The sequence below is a fragment of the Pseudoliparis swirei genome, chromosome 20 (genome assembly GCF_029220125.1).
Source record: "Pseudoliparis swirei isolate HS2019 ecotype Mariana Trench chromosome 20, NWPU_hadal_v1, whole genome shotgun sequence".
Taxonomy (NCBI): Eukaryota; Metazoa; Chordata; class Actinopteri; order Perciformes; family Liparidae; genus Pseudoliparis; species Pseudoliparis swirei.
In genome coordinates, this window is record NC_079407.1 from 23,160,508 (window position 1) to 23,178,903 (window position 18,396).

Below are 18,396 nucleotides of genomic sequence, written 5' to 3' on the forward strand. Positions count from 1 at the left end.
TTGACATTTCAACTCTTCTTTCACTAGATGTTAAGTTTGATGCGGTAAGTGGAGACTACTATCCCATTGTGTACTTCAACGACTACTGGAACCTGCAGAAGGACTACTTTCCCATCAACGATACCCTGACGACACTCCCACTGCGCCTCGCCTACTGCCCGCTGTCCTTGTGGCGTTGGCAGTTGTACGCTGCCCAAAATGCACGTTCACCGTGGAACTTCCTACCCGACGACACCTACGAGCAGTCTGATGAAGACCAAGACTCTGTCAAGGTAAGACATCAAGGGTCACCGAGACGGAAAGCTGAAAAAAAAGGGAATAGCAGTATGCTGTCTCCTTATTGTGGGCTTTACATAGAAACTGGCTGTATTTATAGTGCTTTTCAATTTGTGTTGATATTTAGATTTAAAAAATATATTTAAATTACTTTGAGGCAGGTGTACCTTTTCATGTCGACTCCCAAGCACTTCTGCTTTCTAGGAGATTATCTTTGTTTGACATATTAATGTTCACTACATCTTTACTTACAACTCAGCTGTCCATAAGTGTCTGACGAAAGAAAACGTCTGGCACGGAAAGCACTTTATACGACAGTGAAAATAAATGATTTACTCCTGAGTTAAATGTTTTCTTGTGTGAAATTTGATTGTCTTACTATGTATTGCACCTTGTAGAATAGCCTGTACTGGTATACAATAATATTGGTTGGCATTGACATGTTACAATAGTATTTTAATATAATTGGTTATTTCTGATTATCACCCTCGATGCCTAGTTTACAGGTTTACTATTTTACAACTACTGTTTTCTAGCAATGATGCGGCAGCTAAATGTAACTTGTTTACTTGCATCTGTAATTTAAGATGAAAAAATACTCTTTTATAGGTGGCTCTTTTGGAAACCAACCCGTATCTGCTGGGAATCACCATTGTTGTCTCCATTGTGCACAGCATTTTCGAGTTTCTTGCCTTCAAGAATGGTAAGGTCACAGCAGCCCGTCTGTATTGAGGACATGACGAGAACAAAACATAGATTTCACTGTTGTTTGTTTATGCCTCAGTTTCAACTCGCCACCGTCTCCTCCTCAGATATCCAGTTCTGGAACAGCAGACAGTCTCTCGAAGGCCTCTCTGTGCGCTCCATCATATTTGGAGTCGTCCAGTCTCTGATCGTGCTGTTGTACATCCTGGACAACGAAACTAACTTTGTGGTGCAGGTCAGCGTCTTCATCGGCCTTCTTATTGACTTCTGGAAAATCACCAAGGTCATGGACGTCAAGGTAAGTCAGAGCATCACTTGTCTTTTCACACACGATGTTGTTTAACATTTTCTATTTAAATAATTAAAAGAAAATAAGCCAGTAGACTCCTGTCCGCTGTCTTTAACAAATACTCTAAATGTCAGACTAACTTAATGCACCCTATTTCATGGAGTTCATCTACAACCAAAACATTGACAGTTAACCAGTAAATCTTTTATGTTTGGTTTGAAACCAGTCCAGTTGCAGTCTCCTCTACTTAACTGACTTTAGAAAGCCCAACAATTGCATTTGACAATTTGTTTCACACGTTTTTCAAACTCTCCTTTTGCTAACCTTTTGTACCTGTGTCCTTCAGCTGTATGTTGTGCTATTATTTCCACATACCAGTAACCACCTCCATTTGTATTTCTCTAGTTGGACAGAGAGAACAAAATTGCAGGGGTGCTGCCAAGATTGGTATTCAAAGACAAGTCAACATATGTGCAGTCTTCAACCAAAATCTACGACGATGTAAGTGAAACAATACTCAACAGAACTCTGAACACCAACCACATTCTGAGGAAAGCTCTGCTTTATAAAATGCATTTAGAGGACAGTATATTTTTTAACGGATGCCAGACTCCCTCTTACTTATCCAAACGTCTTAACGGTTCGTTAAGCTACAAGGGTTTCTCTGTAAAAAGGGCACGCTTCAATGAACATTTCTCTGTTGGGATTGCATGTCATATAAAATATTACTTATTTGTTTTTCATAATAATACATTTCTTCTCCTACCCTTTTCTCTCGACATGTGAACAGATGGCCTTCAAGTACCTGTCATGGCTGCTCTACCCTCTGTTTGGCTGCTACGCTGTCTACAGTCTATTGTACGTAGAGCACAAAGGATGGTACTCATGGGTACTCGGCATGCTCTATGGCTTCTTGTTAACCTTTGGTAAGTATGTCTGAAGCATTTATACACTTAATTCGAATATTCATCATTTTGTCTTGTTATGGAATTTGTTCCTGCTTTTTATAAATCTATTTTCAAAGGCCAGAGATTCAGCTGATTATTTTAACGGCCTCTCTTAATTATCCAGTCTCTCAGTGGATGTACATACAGCTAATGTTTTCACACTTGCATCATGGTTACGACTCCAATTCCCAATAGCCTCTGCTAATGTGCTGTGTATTAATATACTTTACTTATTCTCGTTGCTTGTCGTCTAATTTATTGCCTCTGCTCTAAAATTGCTTATATTTCCTAACTGGTGACTTTCTTCCTATATCTGCATTTGTTTTTTAGGTTTCATTACAATGACGCCGCAGCTTTTCATCAACTACAAAATGAAGTCAGTGGCCCACCTCCCATGGAGGATGCTCACCTACAAGGCTCTCAACACCTTTATTGATGACCTGTTTGCCTTTGTCATCAAGATGCCCATGATGTACAGGATAGGATGCCTCAGAGATGGTATGTCTTCCCTGATATAGACGTTGCACTTTTTATGAATTTACTGAGATCAGAGGACGTTAAATAATCATTTAAAGCCATTTAACATCTTTGAAAGGAGTCATTTTGAGTTTGTAGCTTTTAGATCTACAGTGTTTTTGCTGAAGGTTGCTCATCATTGTGACAGATTCGTTCAAAGACTGTCCTGCTTGCCCGGCACTTTGGTTTTGATTCCTGCCACACATTTTCAGTGATGGCTTTGTGTTCGATTTCCTTTAACCAAAGAGCCACGGTGAATATCATCATCAGCCTTTGATGCCGTCACAGCATCTATTTTTGTTCATCCTCCATCGAGTGTCAACTCACTACGTCGCACTGATTTTCAGGATTCCCGTTGCTAATTGCCACATAATTTATCCGTCTGTTTTGGTCACAGTGCTTATCACACTATTTATTCAAACATGGATTAGGAGATGTTGCCATTTGGAGTAATTTGGTTGAATGGATGTATAACAGATAGCCGATGCTGCTGGATAAGCTTAGTACTCAAAACCCAACATGTTTTCATCATAATCAATTGAAGACTTAATTCAACCACTGTAACTAAGTAGGTTTGTACTTGATGACGAATGGTTATTATGGGAATAATGCTTTTTAATTTCTACTTGATTCTCACTGGTCTAACCTCCGCCTCCTTTCCTGCAGACGTGGTGTTCTTCGTCTACCTTTACCAGCGCTGGATCTATCGGGTTGATCCCAACAGGTACAACGAGTTTGGCACCAGTGGAGTGGCACGCGTCCCAGACGGCACGGAAGCGGCAGATGCTGATCCTGCCACGGCCGCCGCCATCACGGAAGGGGCAGACGCAGACGCTGATCCTGCCACGGCCGCCGCCATCACGGAAGGGGCAGACGCAGACGCTGATCCTGCCACCGCCACCGCCGCCGCCATCACGGACAAACCAGATGGGGAGAAGAAGAATGATTAGGCAAGACAACGCCCTTATCTGCCTCCCTGGCATTTCTGGGGCGAAGAGGACTTGTGGAAATTAGGCAGGGAGGGGAGTCGTTGTTAAGCTGTCATGGACGCCGCTACAAAAAATAATGCAGTTCAACTGTTCCCTATGATTTTTGTGTGGATCCACAGAAAATCATATTCAGTGTAGACTTGGTAAATTCTTATTTCTGTTCCCGACCCTCTCGTTTTGCAATTCAAGTGAAGTAAAACGTGATGTACTGTATCTATATGATTTTTTCAGAGGGTAACAATGGCTGACAGGGGAATTGGTTGCAGTTATACTACTTTTTTTTATATATACAGAGTAAAAAAAAAAAGGCTACGTTTAGCTTTTTTTTTTCTCCTTTGTGTAGATTCCTTGTGAATTTTTCTTTTCATTCCATGTGAGCATCGAGTTTCGGATTGCCTGGAACCTGGTGAGTAGTGCTGGAGGGAACTGGAAAGGTCCTGAGCCACGAAGGAGGTTAAAAAAATAGAGGTGGTGACTGATGGATGACCCTACAGGACGCTACCCACGAGACAGTGACTACTACCCTCAATTTTAAGATAATGGTAAATGTCCTAAACTTGAACATGAAAAAAATATAACAGCCTTGTTGGTATTAATATAAATATATTAATATTGTCAATGACTTCATTTAGTTTTTCAGTCACTGAAGCATTTTTTGTATGTCCTCAAACTCCACAGAATCTCAGCTTGTCATGTTAATAATACTGTTGTCAAATCCGTGTAGCATTAGCTAATTTGCAAGTCTAATTTTTACCCCCTCAACGAGATGTCTGATTTTCAAATTGTTTAACATTCACGCTCCAAAACCGATCACTCTGACCGACAGTGGAGACAGTCAGGTGTGAGCTGGAAGAATTCCAGTGTGTCTCGTTTTTATTTTGAGTGCTGTAAATCCTGAAACAAATAGGTTTCCATGTTCGTACATATTAAATTGATTCACTCATGTTTCTAGTAAAACTTAAGTGTGATAAAGTGTCTCGGTTTTACAATTTCTAGTTTTTACATAATCCTTGCATGAAACTTCAATTGTTTTACAATAGATGTTGAAGGTAATTAGTTTGCTTCAATAGCATGCATACTATGTAGGTTCTTTGAGAGAAGCAAACAATATTTTCATAAAACATTTGTGTGTAAGGGTGAAAATACCGCAACTAGCACCAGTTGAAACGGTTAATTTGAACCTTTGAATTTATGTCCACATGATTTTCTCTTTCAGTGACTCAAATAGTTATTGGCACAATAATGGTATTTTAGTCTGGTTTGAGTGGTGTAAGGCTAGATTGACGTGTGGGACACTGTTGGCATTCAGCTATACAAAGGATTAATTAACCAGATGACCAGCCGGCTTGTGACCTGGAGGTTGGAGGGGTCTCTGAGTTGTTTGAACAAAGAGTCATGTGACTGTTCATTTTCAACTCTTGGAAACAATTTTTTTTTTTTCGGGTGGTTGTTTTTCTTAAATTCTTCTTTACTATATTGTTAACCATCTTCCAGGTTGGGGAACAATTTATCTACAACACCACTGCAGCTCAGATGATTTCCATTCCTCTTTTTTATTAGTTATAAACGTGGTCCCCGAGTCAGTACTTCTTTTTCTGGTAAACTGCCTGTCCTCTATATATCCAGCAGATGACACTGTTGTGCTTTACAACTGACCAGATAAACACATTTATGCTGTAAATGAACTGAACACGTCACTATTTTAAGGGTAGTTGCAAAACGTGCAGCGATGTTATTGTTGCAGTTGAAAAATCTACTTATTCGTGATGATAGGAATTCCCACTCATCCATCCCTGTGAAACGGGAGCTGAGGCAGCATGGTGGCACGATGCAACCAGGATGAATACTGAATACACCAGCTACATTTATTTCTCATTATGGGGAAAGCTGGCATCGTATAGCTTTTATAAACAGCCAAAGTGTTTGCTCATTTATCGATTTGTTTTGCAAATTTTAGTGAAGCACGTTAACCGAAAAACGAGTACTTAAAAAAATAAATATTGTTGGGGTCTCCATCTCCTTGTGGGCTCTAGTGCTTTGCTAATTTGAATATTCAACATATTAAATCCGCTTGCAGCAATGTACCTGGCATAGGTACCCGCTGTCCCCGTGGAGGGGGAGGGGGTAGGGGGGGATTCCTCTGGGAAGTGACGTCACGAGAGGGGATTTCCATACCTAAACCAGCCAATCGGATCGCAGCTGCTGCCGAAACAAAAAAAACTGAAGCAAAACTACGCTTCAGAAGTCCTCTAACACATGGGTTCAGGTCCTCTCTAACAGCTCTTACGAGTCGGCGCTGACCCTCGGGCCTGACTAGTCTTTACCGGAGTTGTTTAAAAAAAAAAAGAGACTCGTTGACCGAGAAGAAAAGACGAATACCGGAGATAACCCGGTTTAGAAATAAGTCACGTAACCAACACGACGCTGGAGTACATGGTCCGAAAGGACTATTCACATGCGATGACCGACATGGACGTCTTCAACGGCACCTCTGGTAGGTTTTTATCTGTGTGTGTCTGTGTGTGTGTGTGTGTGTGTGTGTGTGTGTTTGTGTGTGAGAGAGAGAGCGAGAGAGAGGGCTTACATCATTACCAGGCATGTGATGTGTCAGAGCAAAGCAGCCAACACCCATCCCCGGGAACTGAGCGCTCTTCACCGGCTCTCCTTCCCGTTGTTACTGCTCCACTTGGCAACATTTTTATTCTGATGCTTTCTGTTTGTCCTGCAGCGCATCAGGCACCGTCCGACTTTGGTGAGTATTCACTGTTGTTAGTTGCGTTTATCTTTTTAAAAAATATGCCCAGGAGACATTCATTCATGTGTATGTGGGGTGTGAGGCACTATTGAAAAGTGTGACTTCATGCAGAAAGGAGAAGTTAGACGTCACCAGACCGTAATCCGTAGTTTTGCTTCCTCATCTTGTGTTGTGATGTTTCTTTCAAAGACTGATTAGTTTTCCTGGGAACATTTATTTTGTGGTCCAATGTCAGATTTTGGAACGTGACCCAGAGTTGCAAAAGTAAACATAAACGAGACTACATTTCTGAACAATTTACATTATTATTAAGCATTTCCTGTATTCTTTCTCATATATTTATTGAATTTAAGGCTGCAACCCTATTTCATTATCTACCAATTATTCTCTTACTTAATTGTCAATATACTGTACAAGTCTATCAAATGTTAGATCATAGTGAACAATGGAATTACAATCCCCATAGGCATAACCCAAGTGTGCGCCTATTCAGATCACCTGCACTTATTGTGATTGCAGTTAAAAATAATTAGTTTGATTTTGTTTTCACGTTATACTTATGTTTTAAATTACTTAAATGATTATGACTTATTGCTAAGAAACTCTCGCATTTCCCTAAAAGATTACTTGTCTCTGCTTTGTTAATGTTTTCTACTCCACGGCTGCAAGAAGCTGTAATTTATGTTTGTTTGGCAACTGTCTGACATCATAAAGCTCCACCACAGGTACAAATTAGTGTGCACTATATACAGTTTTCAAGTGCTAAATACCATAGTGGCAGCTAACCACTTTTACACAACACATGTGCAAACACATTCATGTGTTTTGGTAATTATAAAGACACAATAATGCATGTGTAGGTGTCCTGATATAGAACATAATGGACAGTGTGGGGTGAACAACACTTTTAAGTTAATCATATTCAAACAAAAAGGCAAAGTCTTGTTATACACATCTGTAATATTGCATATATATTAGGACTTTCATATTTCTTTATGTGCCATTCAGAAAGTTCTTTACACAGCATACAAGGTGCAGCACTGTCACACACACACACACACACACACACACACACACAGATGTGTTCAGCAGTGCGATACTAGTAGCCACAAATTATCTGCAAGCGCAATTGGTTTAGAGGAATGGCCCCCGATACCGTCTATAATAAACCAACATCATTTCTGTTGCATCAGCCATCTGAGACGCAATCAATATTATTTTTTACAGATCTCATTGAGGAAATCATCACAGAGTGGTCGGGGCCCTCCCTCCCCGGACCCCCGGACCCCCCTGCTGACCTCCTCTGCCAAAACCACAGGATGCGACAACAGAGCTCCTCACCGCCATCCCAACCCCTGCTGCTGGCCAGAGGCACTGCCTGTCAGGTTAGAGTGGGTAAAAACACATCGTCGGGTGGGAGCTCACGGTGTGATGATTGTGTACCTTTTGTAGTAATTTGTGTTTTTTGTGTTCATGTCTTTTCTCATCTGGTTTCTCTCTGTCAGAAGTTTCCTAGACTGTTGCTAACAGTCATTCCTCGAGTCAGACCTTGACTGCATATTTTAGCTTTAATCTCAAGCGTGAATATATATTGTCACTGTAATCATTTAAGGATTTTAAGGCCTTCCACCAGCTTGTCTTTATAAAAATTAGGCTACATTAAAACAAATAGTCCTTCTATAATTATTGCATTGTAAACATTTATCAATATGTGTATGATATCATTATATCACAATGCTTTTAGTCTCTCAACTATGAGGATTTGCTCCTTTATTTTTCATTGTTTTGTATAATAATAATCCTAAATGTATAACAAAGCATCCAGTCAGACCTGCATTTTGAACATGTTACCACGCCATTTAAAAACATGTCTGACACATAAAATAATCTAAACAAAAAAACAGCAGATTAATCAATAAGAATTATATTATTTGTTGTAGCCCTAAATATGCAGTCATAGACAAAAGATTACACAAACTCAATTGTTTAATCCATATTACTTTGATGTTTCTATTGAAAGCTTGTTAACAATAAACTCAGGAACAGAGAAAGCTTCAGTTGGGCTTCTTCTTCTCCATAACGATGTAAAATGAGGTGGCTGCAGCTTTAGCGGAGAGTTTTCTTTTCAGGATTTAAGTGTAGTCGTACGCTTAGTTTTAGGCAGTCAGGTAGGTCGGGCTCTTACAATCGCCCGCAGACACAGATAATAATGTGTCTCACAAGAAAACAGCTGAAAATCTTTATCAGCAAATGACCTGTGTATGTGAGATGAAACATTTTGGGGGGCTTTGTGTGAACATAGTTTGTTTTAAAACGTCTTGCGGCCTGCGATGTGGCGGACACACCTCCTCAGCATGCTTTACTGTGGAAGGGGCCTGAGATAGGGGAGGAAGAGTGGTTTGAATAACTGTAACATGACGCCTACTTTCAGTTTGCAGTCCTTTCTGTTTACCAGACGAAGCCGTCAAGGGGTGAAAGGTCACATTCCTTGCCCTGCGCGTCTCCAATTGGTCGATCCACGTTACATTGAGCTGGCTTCCTATTTCCTGTTCTCTGGTTCCGTCTGCCAGGCTTTTGTTTAGCTCTAGTTTTTAAAAGCTAACCGGTCCGCCCCGGCTAACACGCTCTCCTCGAGTAGATGCCTGTGGCTCGACAGGATATTGTGAAACATTATCTCATGCAAAGGCATCACCCAGATCTCCGCAGCAACGATTCAAAAGCTCTGTGCCTAATTTACTTCTCCACAAGTGAAGGAGGTCAACTCCTTTACGCCTTTGTTCTCTGCAGGTTCGATCGTTACTCTTTCGTTACATTGATGCTTCAGATTGATTTCTAACGTGAGTGTTTTTTTCTTTGTGGTACTTTGTCTTCCTTTTACGTTACATTGCAGTCAATCGGAGGCCTAATATACGAGTATAGAGAGCAATGCAGATACAGAGTTTCAACAACAAGAGCCTGACTGGGAATGGGGAAAGCTCGGTGATCAATTGAGCACATTGTTAACGCTGCGCACTGATAGAAAGCACATGTATGAAGGAAAACAACATGCTGCTTAGCTTCACTGCAGACACCATGCAGAATGTGTCGTCTGAGATCTGTTTATTTTTCTGTGATCGCACGTCTGTGTTTTTTTCTAACGCTAAAGGGAAGCCGGTTGGGCCATGAGATGATGAATGGGATAGCCAGACGTCTTTTGAGTATTTATCTAAAATCTCAATTTGTAAAGCAACAAGTAGCTGAGATATTTAGATATTCTGCTCAGGATCAGGCGAAAGAAGTTGCTACCATTTACACAGACGTAGGTATTTTGCTTAATCTCTTATATCTCAATGAAAATCTTGTTAAGAAACCAAGACTGAGTTTTTTTATTTTTGAAAACGTTTCTCATTTGAAGCCAGGAGTAGTGTTGGTGATTTAAAGCCATTCTGGATAATTTACCAGGATGTCTCTATGACTTTTGTTCATCCTTCAATCAGTATCTCGGATCACAAGATGTACGTCTGCTGTCTGTCTCTGATGTGAGGACAGTGATGGAAAAGACAATCTTCATGTTTTTTCCCCCCCTCCTCTAACCTCAACAGGTGTTACCTCGTTGCATAAAAGGTGAACTAATGTTAAAAAATGTTTTGTTATTGTTTTTGCACAGTCAACCTGCACCTTCCCTCAGCCCCAGCAGCCAGCCAGCATTTCCAGAGAGATGGCTCATTCTTCCCGGGAAGCTTCTGCTCCGGCCGGTTTCCCGCGGCGTGGTCGAGGCTCCTCGTGTTCGCTGGCCTCGAAGAGCTCCCGTGGCGTTTCCTCTCAGAACCGCGGCGGGGAAACGGAGATGCTGGAGCGGCTTCTGAATAAGCCCAAACTGGTGGTGTTGGAGGAGCCCAAGGAGAGAGGCATGAGGTTTCGCTACGAGTGTGAGGGACGCTCGGCCGGCAGCATCCTGGGGGCGTCCAGCACTGAAACCAACAAGAGTCAGCCTGCGATAGAGGTAGACGCATTGAAGTTCATTATTATTACACATTTCACGTGGTGGTCCTTGAAGGGGTTTAGTAGCTTTCGGTTACATTTGGAGAGTTGAAAAAATGTTTTAACCACAGTTGATTTAGTTTGGTGTGCACACATGAACCCCTGTGCAGATGGGCTGAAAGGATGTGGAGTTGTTGGAGTCAACTAGAAAGTAGTCATGTGGTCATGTGTTCATCTGGTCAATTATGTCTTTATGTGGTCATGTTTCCATGTCTTTATGTGGTCTTGTCTTTATGTGGTCATTTCATGTGGTCATTTCTTCATGTGTTCTTGTGGTCATGTCTCCATGTCTACATGTGGTCATGTCTTCACGTCTTCATGTGGTCATTTCTTTATGTGTTCTTGTGGTCATTTCTTCATGTGGTCATTTCTTCATGTGGTCATGTGGTCATTTCTTCATGTGGTCATTTCTTCATGTGGTCATTTCTTCATGTGGTCATGTCTTCACGTCTTCATGTGGTCATTTCTTCATGTGTTCATGTGGTCATTTCTTTATGTGTTCTTGTGTTCACGTCTTCATGTCTTCACGTCTTCATGTGGTCATGTCTACATGTGGTCACGTCTTCATGTGGTCATGTCTACATGTGGTCATGTCTTCATGTGGTCATTTCTTTGTGTTCTTGTGGTCATTTCTTCATGTAGTCATGTCTTCACGTCTTCATGTGGTCAAGTCTTCACGTGGTCATGTCTACATGTGGTCATGTTTTCATGTCTTCATGTGGTCATGTCTTCACGTCTTCATGTGGTCATGTCTTCATGTGGTCATTTCTTTGTGTTCTTGTGGTCATTTCTTCATGTAGTCATGTCTTCACGTCTTCATGTGGTCATTTCTTCATGTGGTCAAGTCTTCACGTGGTCATGTCTACATGTGGTCATGTTTTCATGTGTTCATGTGTTCACAGCTCACAGCAGTGTGGTCAAAATTGGGCAGTTAATGCTAACAATCACTCCTTCACGTTCATCTTCCTGTGTGAAAAGATTATACCATTTAAAAAATCACCATATTTCTTATATTTTGTGTCAATGACATGACGTTATGAGTAATCCTTGAACAATATTGTGTTGATTTTGCATTTTCTGTTCTTGGTGAAATTGGTAACTCAGACATTGGCGATCAGATGTTCAGTTAAAAGACACAAGATGAGTGACAGTGAGAATATGCAAAATAAAACACAGACGTGAGGAATACAAAAGGCTTTGGATTTATTTGACAATTTAGCAGTTCCACTTCTTGCTCACAATAATTTTTTTTATGCGTGCGTTATTTTTGTCAGCTTGATGTCGATATGCTTACTGTTGCCTTTTTGTTCTTCCGTTTTCTCACTTCTCTATCTCATCTTCCTGTCTGGTTCTCTTTCAGATTCAAGGTCCCATTGACCACTTAAAGAGGGTCACAGTCACGGTTTCCTTGGTGACCAAAGACCCCCCACACCGGCCTCACCCCCACTGCCTTGTGGGTAAAGACTGCCCAAACAGTTCAGGAATCTGCGTGGTCACGCTCAACCCTCACAGCAACCGACGTCACAGGTGCTCGGCCCAGCTTTCGTTCATCTCTTCCCCCCCCAACTTTTTATTATATTAAATCTTTTTCCATCAGATATGATTTTTCTTGCATTTTCTGACATGTTTTTTCTTCTGCACTCGCAGCTTCGCTAACCTCGGCATCCAGTGTGTGAGGAGGAAAGAGCTGGATGTTTCACTTCAGAAAAGAAGAAACCAAAATATCGACCCCTTTCAAAGTAAGATGAATCCCAACACACACACACACACACACACACAGCTCTTCAGAACTTTAATAGTGTCCTCTTTCTACACATCCATATATTTAAATTGAAAGGAAGGCACTTTTTCTTCTTTCCCCACAGTTTAAATTCGTTGTCTCTCCTGGACTCATTTGATTTTGTGTCTTTCCCCCCTCAGCTGGTCACTCAAAGGGCATTGAAGACATGGACATGAACGCTGTGCGTCTGTGTTTTCAGTGCGAGTTTGAATGGGAGGATGGCAGAAAAGACTGCCTCAGCCCCATGGTGTCCAACCCCATCTATGACAAGAGTAAGGAGCGCACTCTTTTTTTAAACTGCACCAACAATGTGGAAATTAATTTGCTGATTCTCACATGTTGTTGGATTTTTGTTGTTGTTGACAGAGGCCACGACTACATCACAGCTGAAGATCGGCCGTTTCAACCAGTACAGAGGCTCCTGCACCGGCAAGACGGAGATCTACATGTTGTGTGACAAAGTTCAGAAGGGTAAGATAGTTTTATTGGGTGCTTTGCCGTCACAAATGTACAGAACTATGCTCACACAATAGAGTTCATGGGACAAGGATTATGATGATGATGTTCCCAAACTTTCGTTAGCAACTATTAAAACAAGGTATTATACGAAGTGAAGCATACTTTTGCGATTATAGTTTTTCTTATGAAGCAAATTTTTGTTAACTTAGTTTTTGTCGTAACGTTGTCCGACCTTCATTTTTTCCTCGCTGAAGCATCTGGGATATGACTTGGAGCAGTGTTTATTTTGCAGGGTTCGCACCTCTGTAAATTTCTCTAAAAAGTGATTTATAAGAGATTTTGTTATACAGCAGAACTAGTACTAAACTTGAGTATATGACTCTGTGACTGATTTACAGCTGCTGATGTCTGAGTTTTTTCACACTTTGGCCAGAGGCATTATGTGTTGATTGAAATGTAATTAAACATGATGTTTTCCTGCTGAATTTGCACAGCTTTCATTTCCAAAAAATGCCCAAAAATGTCTTGTAACCAGAGTTCTTCTACATCTCGGGTTGGTCGGGATACCTGCTCTGTATTTACTCCTTCACTCTCCTCCATGCCTGCAGTCATCACACAATGGTGCCATGTGTGTGGATATATGTATCCATCACAACGCCCAACCCGACTCAAACTAAATGTAAATCAGGATCGAAAGAAAATCCTTTTATATCGTGAGGTATTTTTCTACTTTATTAACATGGCTCTGCGTCTTTTCACTGATTTTTCAAAGACGATATAGAGATCATCTTCTGGCGAGGGTCGTGGAAGGCGAGCGCGGAGTTCGCCCAGACGGATGTGCACCGGCAAATTGCCATCGTGTTTAAGACTCCGCCCTACCAGAACCAGGATATCACGGAGGAGGTCGAAGTCCGAGTGCTCCTGCGGCGCCTCTCGGACCAGATGGAGAGCGAGTCCATAGCCTTCACGTACCTGCCTCACAACCCAGGTCAGTCGAGGCGGGTCCAACACTGAACTGTGTGTGTCCGTGGAGATGTTGATGGCGTTGTCGGCTTGAACGGCTGAAACAAATTCAGCAGATCTTCAGCCAGAATTCTTCACAGCAGGTTTAATTTAACTCATTTCAGATCCATATGAAGTGAACCGGAAGAGAAAGATAAAGTCCGACATCAGCTTCAGCGAGAAACCGTGTGTGACGGGTGAGTCTCGCATGTTTCTTTCTTTCATCCCATTTTATGTTTTCTTTTCTAATGTCTCCGATTGTTGGTGGGCAGACGTAGGAAGGAGGTAAACTGGCTGTATTTACTTTTTTTTTACAACAAACATTTTGACTTCCAACGGCATTAAAGAATCCACATGTTTAGAATTAACATCAACGTCTCAGTTCTATGACATCTGGACGGACATTGTGCATTTTTTATTTCGCTTTTCTGCGCAACAAGAACTTTTATTCTCTCGCTGAAGGGAAACCCAATTCCGTTTTGTCCATTCACCACTCGGACAATGTGAAAAGAATGTCACGGTTCAATCGGCACCAATCTCATGTCCCGATCCAAGCCCAAAGGTCTCGACCCAATAACGGACCGTCCATCATACCCAACGGGTCGTTATTTCCTCTGTAACCCGATCCGTTCCCTCTCTCCTCAGCCGACGGTGCACCGGCAGCGGAGCCGCCCTTCCACGCTCAGCAGCCTCAAGCCATGATGGCCCCTAACGAGAGGCTGTGCGCTGGCCAGCCGGGGGCCTCCGCTTCAGGGGACCTGGGTTACAACGAGCCTCAGGACTCGAGCAACGGCACCGATGCAACGGCCATCCTGAATCAGTTGCTAGAAATGCCCGTGCTCTGGGACATGATATCCGACTCCAGCTTCACCTCGTCCATGCCCTCTAGCTTTGAGCCGGGGATCGATGCCGGCTCCACGTTCGCCAACCAGGATATGAACTTGAACCAGAACTTTGGCTCGTACACGCAGGACTTCTCCCACTACAGCGACTTGCAGTTCAACATGCTCGTCAACGAGATCCAGACCCCGCAGTCGGAGGGCCGGGACAGCCCCTCCGGCATGGTTCAGGTGAAGACGGAAGATGAGCTCTGAGGACCGAATCGTCAGATTCGTGAAATGCACTTACACACACTCTCTGTCCACTTAAAAAAAATCCACTTTGGCACTTTGGTAAATATGCGTATTTGCTCTCTGGCTGAGGGTTAGATGAGAAAATTGGTACCGCCCCCTCGTATGAAAGTGTTTTTTTCATTTCCTCTCGACGCCTCTGGATTGAGACCCAAACGGGATCAAGTTGTCCCTCAATCCAAGACTCCAGCGTCGGCTGACTGTGAAAGGTGTTCGCCCTCTCGCTAAACCCGTATCGTTGTTTGGAGTCCTTGCTGGTCAAGGCCTTAGCAACCAGCAGGTTCACATTCCTGCGTGTGTGCTTGTAAATGCTGCCAACACTCATCATCAGATTCTCACAGTCAGCGTGGAGTTTTAAAAAATATGTTCAAGAGTCAATATTTAACTTTGAAACGATAGAAACCCTCCCATGAATTGCCTTGTATTGTAGTAAATAATTGGTGAGGTAAAACTTTAATACCTGTCATATAATGTTTGTCTCTGTTACGTGCTTCAACATGATTTTGGGAAAACGACGTGACTTCCCCAAAGAGGTATACGATTTTAGATGTAGCACAAAGTCTCAAATACATTAGGGTCAGATCTGCTCTTCACTTTCTCCACTCTGTTGATGTGACCTCCACACCAGCTGCATTGTTTAATAATTAATCTACTTGAACACGATAGAAACCGGTGCTCCTCGTGTCGATCCCTCGCAGCTCGTCACCAATTCAACTCCGCCCGTCTCTGTCGTATCGTAGTGTCAATATTTCAGGAAATAACCAATAAAATGTCAGTCGGTGTTATTTTTCCCGTTGTCGTTCCTCCCGCTGAAGCCGACTGCGCCGCCTTGATTTGTCAAATGGAACAGAAGATTTCAGAGTGACAAAAGGATCAAATCAAACCTTGAATGTGACCGTCAGCCGCACACGGGACGAACCTGCTCGGTCACCTATAAAAAACAATGAAGGTAGGGCCGCAACAACAATTAGATGTGTTTGCCTTTCATGTTTTAGCTTTCAATGTCAGCGATGTTGAACGACTTGTTTACCCAAGAAATCAGATAGAAACATGCAGTGAGGTGTCCTCTGTGACCTAAAGTGTGACCTTTGCTCAGACCCATCTTCAAACTACACAGCTGTGAGGTTTTGGGACTTCATCGTGGATGGTTGTGACGAAATCGGCCCAAAGACGGACGTAAAAACACCGGGAAATGAATCACAAATCTCTGCTGTGGTCCTCCAGGTGCATTCATCTGGAGAGGATCGTCAGCTGTTCTTTTGTCAGTTATTTGTTCTCACCAACTTTTTCCCTGGAGTTCAAAATAGTTTTTCGGACCAAAAATTCTAAAACGAATACAATTTCCAATAGAAAAAGTAACAAATCCTCACTAGTGGGAAGTTGAAACCAGTAAATGTTTGAAATGTTTCCTATTTGTTCGCGCACTGGTAATTGTCACACCCACGACTGGATTTTTTTTTTTACAGATCAGTAAACAAACAATGGAAGAGGCGTAGTCTCAATATTTAAGATTCCAGGTGTGCACCTGGTTACCTCCCGTGTGTGTGTGTGTGTGTGTGTGTGTGTGTGTGTGTGTGTGTGTGTGTGTGTGTGGGGCAGCAGGTGCGCTACTCTCCTGGCTCCGTCTGTTTTGACTTTGACCCCGAACATTAACGCCTCACCGTCGCTTAGAAACGCCACACTGATTTCCTGTGAACTGGCTCCACCTCCCCCGGCTGCCGGGACACGTCGACACCGTCGGCCACAACGTGTGGTCCACCAAAAGCTGCTGGATTCAGAAAGCTTTAAATAAAGAGAGAAATGCAATAGCTACAGGAAGTATTGGCATACTTCAGGAATTTTTTTCTCTCAGTATTTATATGCAGGTCTAGTTTTTACCATCCACGACAGCTTGTGGCTGGTATTGTTTTCAGATCGGGAGTCAGTGTGTCATCGGGGCCCCGAATTTGGCCCTAGGGACGCCCACTGTAGTGGGAACTAACACAGAAGAGGGTTTGTCTGTTTGTCTTAATGTGGACGGCTTTAGTTACAAAGCAATAGCGTCAGAAAACCATATGAGAAGCAGTCGCACAACTTTACATCCAAATAAAAGCAGAGTTTGAAAATGGGTGCGGTAGGATGTGGGGGAGGGGCCTTTTGACCCTCACTTTAAGCACCAGGCCTGATTTGGTCCTGTGACACCATCTAAAGATGGTCTCTGGTTGATCTGAGGTTGTTTCTACGACAGCGGTGTCCACAAATAAAATGTTTGTGGTGGGATGTAACAAAGTCCATTTATTCACTTCAGTAGTGAAATGAAGGACACATTGGAGGTATCTTTACTTGATGGAGAGAGATTTAATCAGGTTGCTCAAGTCTTTTTTTTCTTTTTTAACCTGAAATGTGTGTCAAGCTGGAAGTTTAACTTTCACTCAGGTGAAGTCATTAAAACAGGAACTTTCACTGCAGTCACACCCACTTTTTGTCAGGTGATCACGTCTGTGTACCGATCAATTACTAATAATTTACACATTATGGTGAATAATCTGAGGGAAAAAGTAAAAAGTATGCACAATGGTTATAACTGCTTGGTAACTTGTGACTTTACCCCCGGGGATCAATAAAGTATCATATCTTTATAATATTACATTATTTATTTGTTGATTATATTTTGTCTTCAACTCAATTCACAAAGTAACTAAAGTGGAGTATTCACCTCTGACATATAGATGTGAATACATCCAGTGGTTTATGCAAAACCCAAAAATGTCAATTTAATGGAAAAAGAGGAAACATCAGGGAATCTTCAACGTAATTGGGGTTTATTAAACGGGAACCAGACATGTCTGAAACCACATGACATTTAAATCCATCCAGCAGTGGTTTAGATAGAATACATCAAAATCTATAAAGTTAAAAGTTAACTTGTTTTTTCTTCTTAAGTCAAACTCAAAGTCATCTTTATGGTCAATTTTCCATTTGTTGAACAAACAGAAGATCAATAGTATGTTTGTCGCTTGTCTGACATAAAGTGAGTAATAATAATATTAATAAAAGTGCAAACAGTTCACAACAATAAGGATTTTTTAGACATATCATTTAGAAATTAAGAACTATTAAATAAATTAAAAAGTGTGAAATAAGAGTGTAAACATTAAAAAAAAAAATTTATTTGGCCAAAGGTGGACTGGAAAAGGGATTTACCATGATAACTATTTACACAAGTAAAGACACAATAAATGTGGTCTAACATCTCTAACTTTAGGTATTACTTACAGCTAAAGTGAATGAAGATTCCAACCAGTGACCCTTTATTGACCGGTATATGTGGTCGGGGCTGATGCACAGCTTACAGTATCTGTAATGGATGTTTGTAGAATCACATTTTCACAAAGATTGACCAGTAAGCTTGTTTACTCTGGCTTGTTTTCAGCCTTGAGAACCACCTGCTTTCATGTTCTTTATTTTGTGATTTTTGGGATCTGTATTTTTTAGCTTAATTCCAGCTTAATTAAACGTAAAATCACCCACTGTGATAGTAGATTAATC

At 41.7% G+C, this 18,396-nt stretch overlaps 2 protein-coding genes across 3 annotated transcripts in view; both read left to right on the top strand.

Moving 5' to 3' along the window:
• Positions 1 to 4,697, top strand: part of LOC130211316 (putative lipid scramblase CLPTM1) — an 11,794-nt gene extending 7,097 nt beyond the window's left edge. Inside the window, exons 3-9 of the mRNA XM_056442055.1 lie at positions 28 to 272; positions 886 to 979; positions 1,089 to 1,279; positions 1,676 to 1,771; positions 2,061 to 2,196; positions 2,548 to 2,715; positions 3,400 to 4,697. Of these exons, the coding sequence (XP_056298030.1) occupies positions 28 to 272; positions 886 to 979; positions 1,089 to 1,279; positions 1,676 to 1,771; positions 2,061 to 2,196; positions 2,548 to 2,715; positions 3,400 to 3,683 (1,214 nt within the window). The 3' untranslated portion in view covers positions 3,684 to 4,697. The remainder of the gene's footprint in view (positions 1 to 27; positions 273 to 885; positions 980 to 1,088; positions 1,280 to 1,675; positions 1,772 to 2,060; positions 2,197 to 2,547; positions 2,716 to 3,399) is intronic.
• Positions 4,698 to 5,932: 1,235 nt separating this feature from the next.
• relb (v-rel avian reticuloendotheliosis viral oncogene homolog B) lies at positions 5,933 to 17,499 on the top strand. Of its 2 annotated transcripts, XM_056441619.1 has the most exons (11): positions 5,933 to 6,216; positions 6,451 to 6,474; positions 7,705 to 7,862; positions 10,124 to 10,459; positions 11,858 to 12,024; positions 12,145 to 12,236; positions 12,418 to 12,549; positions 12,644 to 12,748; positions 13,509 to 13,724; positions 13,864 to 13,935; positions 14,384 to 17,499. In XM_056441619.1, exons 1-11 carry the CDS (start codon positions 6,156 to 6,158, stop codon positions 14,830 to 14,832), a joined length of 1,812 nt encoding a protein of 603 aa, XP_056297594.1. In that variant the 5' UTR covers positions 5,933 to 6,155; the 3' UTR covers positions 14,833 to 17,499. The 2 variants fall into 2 exon arrangements, with proteins under 2 accessions (XP_056297594.1, XP_056297595.1); XM_056441620.1 differs by lacking the exons at positions 5,933 to 6,216; positions 6,451 to 6,474 and adding an exon at positions 9,265 to 9,314 and having other exon boundaries at positions 7,793 to 7,862.
• The last annotated feature ends 897 nt before the right edge of the window (positions 17,500 to 18,396 follow it).

Coding starts and splice junctions, on each gene's coding strand:
- relb (XM_056441619.1), top strand. CDS start 6,156: ATGGTCCGAAAGGACTATTCACATGCGATGACCGACATGGACGTCTTC. Junction 12,237..12,417: donor AAATATCGACCCCTTTCAAA/GTAAGATGAATC, acceptor TTCCCCCCTCAG/CTGGTCACTCAAAGGGCATT. Junction 12,550..12,643: donor CAACCCCATCTATGACAAGA/GTAAGGAGCGCA, acceptor TGTTGTTGACAG/AGGCCACGACTACATCACAG.